Source organism: Trachypithecus francoisi, unplaced genomic scaffold, assembly GCF_009764315.1.
Source record: "Trachypithecus francoisi isolate TF-2019V2 unplaced genomic scaffold, Tfra_2.0 Lachesis_group3, whole genome shotgun sequence".
NCBI lineage: Eukaryota > Metazoa > Chordata > Mammalia > Primates > Cercopithecidae > Trachypithecus > Trachypithecus francoisi.
This window is the reverse complement of record NW_022681468.1, coordinates 111,732,910-111,745,242: the sequence shown is the minus strand read 5'-3', so window position 1 is coordinate 111,745,242 and position 12,333 is coordinate 111,732,910. Positions and strand designations below refer to the sequence as shown.

At 42.7% G+C, this 12,333-nt stretch overlaps 1 protein-coding gene across 2 annotated transcripts in view; it reads right to left on the bottom strand.

Moving 5' to 3' along the window:
• Positions 1-12,333, bottom strand: part of PEAK1 (pseudopodium enriched atypical kinase 1) — a 317,451-nt gene that overhangs the window by 19,308 nt on the left and 285,810 nt on the right. For both annotated transcript variants that reach the window (XM_033189293.1, XM_033189292.1), the window contains one exon: positions 5,738-6,483. In XM_033189293.1, coding sequence (XP_033045184.1) covers positions 5,738-6,483 — 746 coding nt within the window. The remainder of the gene's footprint in view (positions 1-5,737; positions 6,484-12,333) is intronic.

Genomic DNA, 12,333 nt, shown 5'->3' with positions numbered 1-12,333 from the left:
GGGTGCCTGTAGTCCCAGTTACTCGGGAGGCTGAGGCAGGAGAATGGCATAAACCCGGGAGGCGGAGCTTGCAGTGAGCTGAGATCGCGCCACTGCACTCCAGGCTGGGTGACACAGCGAGACTCCGCCTCAAAAAAAAAAAAAAAAAAAAAAACTTTAAAAGGTAGAAGCAGCTTTGGAATTGGGTAGAGGCTAGAAGAGTTTTGAGATGCATGTGAGAAAAAGCCCAGATAACGATGAACAGACAGTTGCTAGAAATATGGATGCTAGGTGCGATTCTGATGAGGTCTCTGATAGTAACGAGGAACATTACTGGAAACTGGAGGAAAGGCAATCCTTGTCATAAAGTGGCAAAGAATTTAGCAGAACTATGTTTTGTAGAAGACAAAACTTGCAAGAGATGAAATTGAGATTTCTAAGCAAAGTGAAGGAGTGGCTTGGTTCCTCCTGACTGCTTATAGTAAAATGTGAAAGGAGAGAGATAAATTGAAAAAGGAATTGTTGAGCAAAAAGAAACCAGAATGTGAAGACTTGGAAAATTCGCAGTATATCCATACTGTGAAAAAGGTGAGGCTGGGCGTGGTGGCTCATGCCTGTAACCCCAATACTTTGGGAGGCTAAGGCGGGTGGGTCATCTGAGGTCAGGAGATCGAGACTAGCCTGGCCAACATGGTGAAACCCTGTCTCTACTAAAAATACAAAAATCAGTAGGTGTGGTGGCAGACGTCTGTAATCCCAGCTACTTGGGAGGCTGAGGCAGGAGAATCACTTGAATCCGGGAGGCGGAGGTTGCAGTGAACTGAGATTGTGTCACTGCACTCCACCCTGGGTGACAGTGAGATTCCATCTCAAAAAAAAAAAAAAAAAAAAAAAGTGAAAGCTTGTTCTAAGAGAATACCAAGGGTGTGGCTAAACAACTATTTGGTAAAGAGAAGATGGGTATGACTTATGGACTTAACCAGCCATCTCAGCACAAGTCAGGGATAAGAATGGGATTATACCAGCAAAGACATTGCCAGTTTGAATTAAAAGGGAAAAAGTGGGACAAAATAAAGGAAGGCTACTGAACTTGGATTCTACAGGACTAGCCCACAGAGCTATTTGGCTGCTAACATGTACTATTCTTCAAGGAAAGGGAAGAATGATCCTGAAAGTGATACAGAAACATCAGGGCTGCTTTTCCCACCAAAGGACCAGTAGGCAAGGCTGATCCATCCTCAGTTTCAAAGGGTGAAGTTGCCTCTTGAGATCTGGTAGGCCAGGATAACCATGACCAGTGCCTCAGTATTGGCCGCTATGTGGAGCCATGGTGGTGATGCTGCCACTCCAGTGGGCTTGCAGAGGAGAATATCAAATCAAAGAGGATTATTCTTGGGCCGAAGATTTAATAGAACTTGACTTGCCAGGTTTCAGAATTGCTTGGGATTTATCACTCCTTCCTTCCTTCTGATTTCTTCTTCTTGGAATGGGAATGTCAATCCTATGCCTGTTCACAGTTGTATTTTGTAAGCATATAACTTGTGGTTTCACAGGTTCACAACTGGAGAGCCTCAGGACAAATCATACCTTGAATCTCACCCATATCTGATTTAGATGATATTTAGATGAGACTTTGGACTTTAGAGTTGATGCTGTTATAAGTAAGAATTTTGGAGCTGTTGGGATATGTTTTGCATGCTATAAGGACAGATATTCTGAGGCAGGGTGGGTTAGAGGTAGAGTTCTATGGGCTAAATTATGTGTTCCCCACCACCAATTCGTATGTTGAATCCTTAACCCCCAATGTGAGACAGTACCCACAAAGAGGTAATTAAGGCTAAATTAGGTCATAAGCATGGAGCCCTGATACAATAGAACTGGTGTCCTTATAAGAGATACCAGTGCATAGCCTCTCCCTTGCACTCTCTTCCTTCCTCTCTCCCTCCCTCCTTGCCATGTGAGGACACAAAGAGAAGGTGGCTGTCTGTAAGCCAGGAAGAAAGCCCTCCCCAGAAAGCAAATAAGCTGGAACCATGAACTTGAATTTTTTAGCCTCCAGAAATGGGGAAAATAAATTTCTGTTGTTTAAGCCATACAGAATATGGTGTGTTGTTATGCAACCTGAGCAAACTAAAATAACATACAGTTAGCACTCTATGACTGCAGTGGATTTGGTATTTAAGGAGGAGGGGTGGTATCCTTTGGCTTTCAAATTGCTAAATTCTACCATTGATTTTTTTTTTTTTTGAGATGTTGTCCCACTTTGTTGCCCAGGCTGGAGTGCAGTGCCTCAGCTTACTGCAACCTCCACCTCCCGGGTTCAAGCAATTCTCATGCCTCAGCCTCCCGAGTAACTGGGATTACAGGTGCCCACCACAATGACTGGCTATTTTTTTTTTTTTTGTATTTTTAGTAGAGATGGGGTTTCACCATGTTGGCCAGGCTGGTCTCCATCTCCTGATCTCAGGTGATCTGCCTGCCTCAGTCTCCCAAAGTGTTGAGACTACAGGCGTGAGCCACCACGCCTGGCCTACCATTGATTTTTGTTTGCAACATTTTAAAGAACTTTTAGTCTCTTCAAGAGACAGTTACACTCATTAGACTATTCTAAATTCCCTTAGTATGGGAAGGGAATTTAATAAGACAAACAGAAAAAAGTTGTTTGTGTGGGCCAACTGGTAGTGTCTTTTGCTTTTCTCTGCAAAGGCAGGGTTCACAGAGCCCTAACAGTTTATTCCTCTAAGGTTGTACAATCAATTGGGCACTTCTGGAAATACCACAAGGTCTTAAAAGAAACATTTATATTTAGCATTTAGTGTAAAATATCCTTTTCCAAACCTGCCAACAACTCTACTATATAACCACTGGCCACCTGTTCTTTGGAGATTGGTTTGACATCATTATAAGCAAAGAAATCAATACCAGACCACTGATTTGGGAAAGAGACAAGATTGCAAGACAACAATACATAAAGTTAGTCAAGCCCTACTTCTCAATTGTTTTGAAAGAACAGATAGTTCAATGTCCCTTTCTGAAACAGGTACTCATCCTGCATTGGTGATGTTGCAGCAATAAGGGCCCAAGATAGATAAGGCACCATAACCTCAATTTATATAACAGGTCTTAAGTGCTATGTAGAATCTCAAAATGCCTTTTTAAACTCATCAGTAATGTATTACCTTGAATCCAGATCCCCTCCTTACAGTTTACCCTCAGTTTAATTTAAGAAGTGTGGGCTGGAGCACATGATTACTCTGCCAGTGACATCAGACAGTCAACTGGTGTAGATACTGTAACTGCAGAGGGCAGCTCACTGAAGGTCTGTTTCAAACATACATTCTGTCTTGATAGGGAAGGCCAATCGTTTACCTTATCCGTTAATTTGCTAAGATACCATCTGGTCTTTCTAAGCCAAATTAACATGTAAAAGTCATTTAGATATGTTAATTGCTTTTGAACTAGTGAATAGAATCAGTAAAAAGGGACTATGGGAATGGAGAACACTACCTTAAGTTTACATAGGGCTTTGTGTTTTTCAAAAACCTTTCACATGCATTATCTCACTTGATCCTACCCTCACTATAAACATCTGAAAGAGGAGGAAATTGAGGCTCAAAGATCGTTGCTCTCTTAAAGTAACCTAGGGAAGAAGGTAGTGGGTAGTGAATAAAACGAACACTTATTAGGGACATTTTGTTCTCTTTTAACCAAACAACAGCTCCATAAGATGGGTGCCATTATTGACAAAGCTACTAAGAGGCAGAACCAGAATCTGAACCCAAATCTTTTGGACTTCAGAGTCCACACTTTATTTATTACATTGATGAAACCTATGGCTTTCTGTTACAGTGAATGTAACTGGGCAATAATTCTTGACGTCAAGAGTTTAGCTGCCTTGAAGACGTGGGTTATCTGAAATAAGCAATCTACATGTAAGAAATTGATAAGTGGCACAATGGACAAAATTTTTGTGATTAAAACAGCTCTGGCAGGGCCTGGTGGCTCATGCCTGTAATTTCAGCACTTTGGGAGGCCGAGGCGGGCAGATTGAGACCATCTGGCCAGCATGGTGAAACCCTGTCTCTACTAAAAATACAAAAATTAGCCGGGCGTGGTGGCCCACGCCTGTAGTCCCAGCTACTCAGGAGGCTGAGGCAGGAGAATCGCTTGAACCTAGGAGGCAGAGGTTGCAGTGAGCCAAGATCGCGCCACTGTACTCCAGCCTGGCAACAGAGGGAGACTCCGTCTCAAAAAAACAAAACAAAACAAAACAACAACAAAAAACTCAGTTCTACAACTTGCTAGCTGTGTGATCCTAACCAAGTCAGCTTACTTCTTGGAGCTTCATTTTCCTCATATGTCAAATGGAGAAAAATATCTTAATCTCATAAAGTTGATGTGAAGATTAAATTACATAACAAAAGTAAAGTTTCAGGCACATCAATAAACATTAGTTATCCTCCTCTATAAAAATGTTTCTCTAGGGAGCAAAGGAGTTACAGAGAAGAGGTAGACAAGCATTTCTTAGCTGGTAGAGAGTAAAGTCAGAAACATAAACCATGTATGGTGGCCCATGCCTGTAATCCCAGCACTTTGGGAGGCCAAGGTGGGAGGATCACTGGAAGCCAGGAGTTTGAGACTAGCCTGGGCAACATAGTGAGACCACCATCTCTACCAAAAACAAAAAAATTAGTCATGTGGTAGTGCACAGCTGAGGCTCCAGTGAGCTAGGATCACGCCACTGCACTCCAGCCTAAAAAAAAGACAGAAACATGCAGTGAAAGGTACATAACAGACCTCGTATTTATATGTAGCACTTGCAAAAAGCAAAGCTCAAGGGTTACCTACTTTTTTTTGAATACAGGGTCTCACTTTGTTGCCCAGGCTGTAGTGCAATGACCTGATCATGGCTCACTTCAGCCCTGGCCTCCTGGGCTCAGGTGATCCTCCCACCTCAGCCTCGTGGGTGGCTGGGACTACAGGCATGAGCCACCACATTTGGCTAATTTTTTTCCATTTTTTTTTTGTAGAGACAGGGGTTTACCATGTTGCCGAGGCTGGTCTCGAGCTCCTGGGCTCAAGCTATCCACCTGTTTCGGGATCCCAAAGTGCTGGGAATACAGCCGTGAACCACCATGCCTGGCCAGGTTACCTACTTTAAAAAGACTTCTTTGGCCGGGCACGGTGGCTCACGCCTGTAATCCCAGCACTTTGGGAGGCTGAGGTGGGTGGATCACCTGAGATCAGGAGTTTGAGACCAGCCTCAATGTGGTGAAACCCCATCTCCACTAAAAATACAAAAATTAGCTGGGCGTGGTGGCAGGTGCCTATAATCCCAGCTACTCAGGAGGCTGAGGCAGGATAATCACTTGAACCTGGGAGGCGGAGATTACAGTGAGCTGAGATGGCACCATTGCACTCCAGCCTGGGCAACAAGAGCGAAACTCTGTCTCAAAAAAAAAAAAAAGAATTCTTTGACTTCTAGAGTTTGGGTTAAGGTACCTCCAAGATCCCATAGAATTCTTGTTTACTTCTATCTTTGCATGCAGTATACTGTTGTAATTCTGTTAAGTTACACATCTGTTTTCTCTAAATAATAAATAAGCCCCCTGCTTAATCCAGCATCTGGTAAGAGGTAGATGCTCAATAATTTGCTGAATGGAGGAATGAAGGAAAGAAAGGAGAAAAGCAGACTGAATGCATCCCAACAACAATGTACTGGTTAAGACTTAACATGAGATTTATAATATTTTCTTACCTTGACTGCATAGTTATTAAGTGGATCTTTTGCATATGAAGCAGTATAGTAAACTGCATCACCTGCCTCACAACATGGTTTATCGCTGGTTAGCCTGAAGTCTGACCAGCTGTCCACTCCAAAACGGAGCTGGTCTTTCTGCCCAGCCATGAAAAGGTCTTCGCATTTAACAGCCAGTTTCTTCAAGGCATCTGTATGAAGGCTTCGGATTTTACCCACTACTTCCTCCCGATTCTCAAGTCCTCGATAAAGTGCTTGTCTCTGCGGCTTCTGGATGCCTCGGCCCTGTCTGCAAGAGGGCCCACGCCGGCTAGAGAGGGATTCCATGCTGTTGGAAAATCTATCCTTAATACTGAGAGTGGTTAAGCTGGAAATGCTGTTTGCTGCTGAGGGGACAGGTCTCTCCTTGCACAATGGCCTTTCCAAGGAGTCGTAAGACTCAATGTCCAGTCCTTTGAGTTCATAGCTGATGGAAGAACCAGCACTGCTAGCATCCCAGTTGGGGTCGATATCATAGGTGGGATTAGCCATGACACAAAGACTACTTTCCATGGATTTCTGGAGGTCCTTGGAGATTGGCTCTGTATTGGCTCTTATGATCATCTTCTTTGGCAGTGGGGGAGGTGTAGGTTGGGAAGCATTGGGTGCTTCTTGGTCTGTTTTCCCTCCAAAGGCAATGGCATCATCCACAGCTCCCTTGGGCTGTCGTGGCTGCTTGGGAGGTATCATGGCTGCTCTAGATTGCCCTGTATTGTTTTTAAAGCAATAAAAAGGAAAGAGTAAGTAAACTTTTCAATCTCATTTTATAACTGAAACTTGAGCAGAAATGAGTAAGGTAACCATGGGAATGTAAGAATAAGTCAACTCTTTAGTTCAAAATGGGAAAAGAGAACAACCAAAGAACAAATACCTAAACATTGAAGTATCCAAGCCTTGATGGGAACAATAAATATGCATAATGTTTTGGCCCTGTCCAGGAACAGGGCACTGGTTTGGGTGTTGAGTTTTGTTTTCAAAAAGGAAACCAGATTCTCCAGTCCTACCCTTCAGAGTGCTGTATTCACACCACACCAGAATATTAAGGAATGACAGACACTCAAATATACTTGTATTGTGACAGAGTAGAGATGATAGCATTATGGATAAAGAAAATACTTGGGAGCATTATTACAAACAGAATTGAAACTAGCAATGCGACCATTAGACAGGGGCTCCGAAGATAGTATTCTGTTCTTTTTATTCCAAAGTTACATTGTATTGTATATAGTACTTGTCAGATATATAACATTTTCCAACACATGAAAACAATTTCAAAAGCCATGATATTTATTTTACTATAGAGATGGATTCTGACATTGCTTAAACTGGTCTACATATAAGATTCCTGTGATTGTCGTAAGGGGAACAGTGTATATGAGTAGTCAACTTCTGTTCTGAACACTAATTCCCAAACTCTTATGTGATTCTCTCTTATTTTGGTGGGCATATACGTTGTGATTTGACAGATACAATCTTTCAACATCTTTTATAAGCCCTAGTTAGAGAACAATTCATCTCTGCTTAGTTTCCAGCATTTATGATTAGAAAAAGATAAAACACATGTGTGTTTGAATACACCTTCAGGACTTATTGTATAACAGAGAGAAAACGTTATTTTTTAAACACAGAGAAATATACACAAAACTTCCATAAAGGCTACTAAAATTAGTCTTGTTATTAAAATGAGGTCTCTACTCAAGATCTCAGAGTTATAAGGCTCTGTTATGGGTTGAATTATATCCCCCCAAAAGGTATGTTGAAGTGCTAACCCCTGGTACCTATGATTGTGACCTGTCAGATGTCTTTGTAGATTTAATAGTTAAGATGAGGTCATTAGGATAGGCCCTAATCCAATAAGACTGATGTCCTTATAAGGAAAAACACCATGTGAAGACAGTGACAGAGAGGGAAAACACCACATGACATTGGAGGCAGAGTCTGGAGTGACACAGGTGCAGACTAAGAAATATGGAGGATTGATGGCCACTATCAGATGCCAGACAAAGGCAAGAAAGGAATCTACCCAGCGTCTCAGAGGGAACACAGACCTGCTGACACCTTGATTTCAGACTCCTAGTCTCCATAACTGTGAGAGAATATATTTGTGTTGTTTTAAGACACCCATTTGTGGTACTTTTTCACAGCAGCCCTAGGAAACTCATACATTCTCCTACTGATATTCATATAGAGTAGAAGGTGCTGGATGGGGCTGAGGATGATAATGATAGGGGTGGTGGTTTTGTTTTGTTAAAATCATGTCCTTGCAGCATGTCAATGGTAAGCACCAATATAATCTGGGATTGTAATAGTAAGTGTTGCTTATGATAGGGATAAGTTCTGAGAGAGTTAGGCAATCTCATAATTATGCAAAAATCATAGAGTGTACTTACATGAACCTAGATGGTACAGCCTACTACACACCTAGGCTATATGGTATAGCCTACTGCTTATAGGCTACAAACCTGTACAACATGGTACTGTACTGAATACTGTGGGTAACTGTAACACAATGCTAACTACTTGATATGGTTTGGTTGTGTCCCCACACAAATCTCATCTTGAATTCCCACATGTTGTGGGAGGGACCCAGTGGGAGGTAATTGAGTCAGCACAGGTCTTTCCCATACTGTTCTTGTGAGAGAGAATAAGTCTCATGAGATCTGACGGTTTTAAAAAGAGGAGTTCCCCTGCACACGTTCTCTCTCTTTGCCTGCTGCCATCCACATACGATGTGACTTGCTCTTCCTTGCCCTCTGCCATGATTGTGAGGCCTCCCCAGCCATGTGGAACTGTAAGTCTAATAAACCTCTTTCTTTTGTAAATGGCCTGGTCTCATGTATGTCTTTATCAGCACTGTGAAAACGGACTAATACAGTAAACTGGTACCAGTAGAGTGGGGTGTTGCTGAAAAGATACCCAAAAATGTGGAAGCAACTTTGGAACTAGGTAGCAGGCAGAGGTTGGAACAGTGTAGAGGGCTCAGAAGAAGACAGGAAAATGTGGAAAAGTTTGCAACTTCCTAGAGACTTGTTGAATGGCTTTGACAAAAGTGCTGATAGTGACATGAACAATAAGGTCCAGGCTGAGGTTGTCTCAGATGGCGATAAGGAACTTGTTGCGAACTGGAGCAAAGGTGACTCTTGTTATGTTTTAGCAAAGAGACTGGCAGAAATTTGGCCCTGCCCTAGAGATTTGTGGAACTTTGAACTTGAGAGAGACGATTTAGGGTATCTGGTAGAAGAAATTCCTAAGCAGCAAAACATTCAAGAGGAGACCTAGGTGCTGTTAAAGGCATTCAGTTTTATAAGGGAAGCAGAGCATAAAAGTTCAGAAAATTTGGCTTGGTGCAGTGGCTCATGCCTGTAATCCCAGCACTCTGAGAGGAGGCAGGTGGATCACTTGAGGTCAGGAGTTTGAGACCAGCCTGGCCAACATGGTGAAACCCTGTCTCTACTAAAAATGCAAAAATTACCCGTGCGTGCTGGCAGACACCTGTAGTCCGAGCTACTCAGGGGGCTGAGGCAGGAGAATTGCCTGAACCTGGGAAATGGAGGTTGCAGTGAGCCGAGATTATGCCATTGTACTCCAGTTGGTAACAGAGCGAGACCCTGTCTCCAAATAAATAAATAAATAAAATAAAATATAAAAATCAGAAAATTTGCAGCCTGACAATGCGATAGAAAAGAAAGTACCATTTTCTGAAGAGAAATTCAAGCCCGTTGCAGAAATTTGCATAAGTAATAAGGAGCTGAAGGTTAATCCCCAAGAGAATGGGAAATATTTCTCCAGGGCATGTCAAAGGTTTTCACGGCAGCCCCTCCCATCACAGGCCCGAAGGCCTAGGAGGAAAAAGTAGTTTCCTGGGCCAGGCCCAGGGTCCTCGTGCTGTGTGCAGCCTAGGGACTTGGTGCCCTGTATCTTAACCACTCCAGCCATTGCTGAAAGGGGCCAATATAGAGCTCAGGCAGTGGCTTCAGAGGGTGCAAACCCCAAGCCTTGGCAGCTTCCATGTGGTGAGTGCACAGAGGTCAAGAATTGGGGTTTGGGAACCTCTGCCTAGGTTTCAGAGGATGTATGAAAATACCTGGATGCTGAGGCAGAAGTTGCCTGCAGGGATCGGGCCCTCACGGAGAACCTCTGCTAGGGCAATGTGAAAGGGAAATGTGGCCTCGGAGCCCCCACACAGAGTCCCTACTGGGGCACTGCCTAGTGGAGCTGTGAGAAGAGGGCCACTGTCCTCCAGATCCCAGAATTGTAGATCCGCTGACAGCTTGCACCATGCATGTGGAAAAGCCACAGACACTCAATACCAGCCCCTCAAAGTAGCTGGGAGAGAGGCTATACCCTGCAAAGCCACAGGGGTGGAACTGCCCAAGACCATGGGAACCCACGTCTTGCATCAGCATGACCCAGATGCAAGGCATGGAGTCAAGGGAGATCACTTTGGAACTTTAAGATTTGACTGCCCCGCTGAATTTCAGACTTGTGTGGGGCATGTAGCCCCTTTGTTTTGGCCAATTTCTCCCATTTGGAATGGCTCTATTTACCCAGTGCCTGTACCTGCATTGTATCTAGGAAGTAACTAACTTGCTTTTGATTTTACAGGCTCACGGGTGGAAGGGACTTGCCTTGTCTCAGATGAGACTTTGGACTATGGACTTTTGAGTTAATGCTGAAATGAGTTAAGATTTTAGGGGACTGTTGGCCTGATAGGTTTTGAAATGTGAGGACATGAGATCTGGGAGGGGCAAAGGGTGGAATGATATGGTTTGGCTGTGTCCCCACCTAAATCTCATTTTGAATTCCCATGTGTTGTGGGAGGGACCTGGTGGGAGGTAATTGAATCACAGGTCTTTCCCATGCTGCTCTCATGATAGTGAGTAAGTCTCACAAGATTTTAAAAAGAGGCTTTTAAAAGAGGAGTTCCCCTGCACAAGCCCTCTCTTTGCCTGCTACCATTCACATAAGATGTGACTTGCTCCTCCTTGCCTTCCTCCATGATTGTGAGTCCTCCCCAGCCATGTGGAACTGTAAGTCCAATAAATCTACTTTTGTAAATTGCCCAGTCTTGGGTATGACTTTATCAGCAGTGTGAAAATGGACTAACACACTACTTGTGTATCTAAATGTAGAAAAGGTACAATAAAAATACAGTATAAAAGATAAAAAATGGTATGCTTGTATAGGGCACTTACCATGAAAGCAGCCTGCAGGACTGGAAGTAGCCCTGGGTGAGTCACCAAGTGAGTGGTGAGTGAATGTAAAGGCCTTGCATATTATTACCATACATTACTGGAGACTTTATATATACTGTATACTTAGGCTATACTAAATTTATTTTAAAATTTTTGATTTTAATTATTAAGTTTAATTAATTATTAATGAATTAACCTTAGCTTGCTGTAACTTTTTAACTTTATAAACTTAAATTTTGTTTAACTTTTTGAGTCTTATAATAACACTTAGCTTAAAACACATTGTACACTGTTTAAAAATATTTTTTCTTTGGGCCAGGCACGGTGGCTTACGCCTGTAATCCCAGCACTTTGGGAGGCCAAGGCAGGCGGATCACTTGAGGTCAGGAGTTTGAGACCAGCCTGGCCAGCGTGGCGAAACCCTGTCTCTACTAAAAATACAAAAATTAGCCAGGCATGGTGGTGCATGCCTATAGTCCCAGCTACTCAGGAGGCTGAGGCAGGAGAATCACTTGAACCTGGGAGGCGGAGGTTGCAGTGAGCTGAGTGATCATACCACTGCACATCAGCCTGGGTGACAGAGTGAGGCTCTGTCTCAAAAAAAAAAAAAAAAATTTTTTTTCTTTGTGTCTCTATGCTACAAATCTTTCTCTATTTAAACACATTTTATTTATTTTTATTTATAAACTTTTTTGTTAAAAATGAAGACACAAACACACATATTACTAGTCCTAACCCCTGGTACCTGTGAATGTGACCTTATTTGGAAATAAAGCCTTTGTAGATGTAATCAAGTTAAGATGAGGTCATTAGAGTGGGCCCTAATCCAGTATGACTGGTGTCCTTATAAGAAAAAACACCATGTGAAGACAGCGACAATGATGACAAAGGCCTACACAGGGTTAAGAATATCAATATCATGGTCTTCCACCTCCACATCCTGTCCCACTGGCAGGTGTTCAGGGGCAGTAACACACATGGAGCTGTCATCTCCTAAGATAACAATGCCTTCTTCTGGAATACCTCCTGAAGGACCCACCTGAGTCTGTTTTACAGTTAACTTTTTAAAAATAAGTAGGAGTACACTTTAAAATTATGGTAATAGTACAGAAAATGCATAAACCAGTAACACAGTAGTTTATCACAAAGTATTATGTACTATACATAACTGTATGTGCTTTATTTTTATATGACTGGCAGCGCAGTAGGTTTGTTTACACCAGCATCACCACAAACGTGAGTAATGCCTTGCGCTATGATGATACAATGGCTGTCACTAGGTGACAGGAATTTTTCAGCTCCATCATAATCCTATGAGACCGTGTTGTTTCTGCAGCCCACTGTTGACCAAAACATCATTAT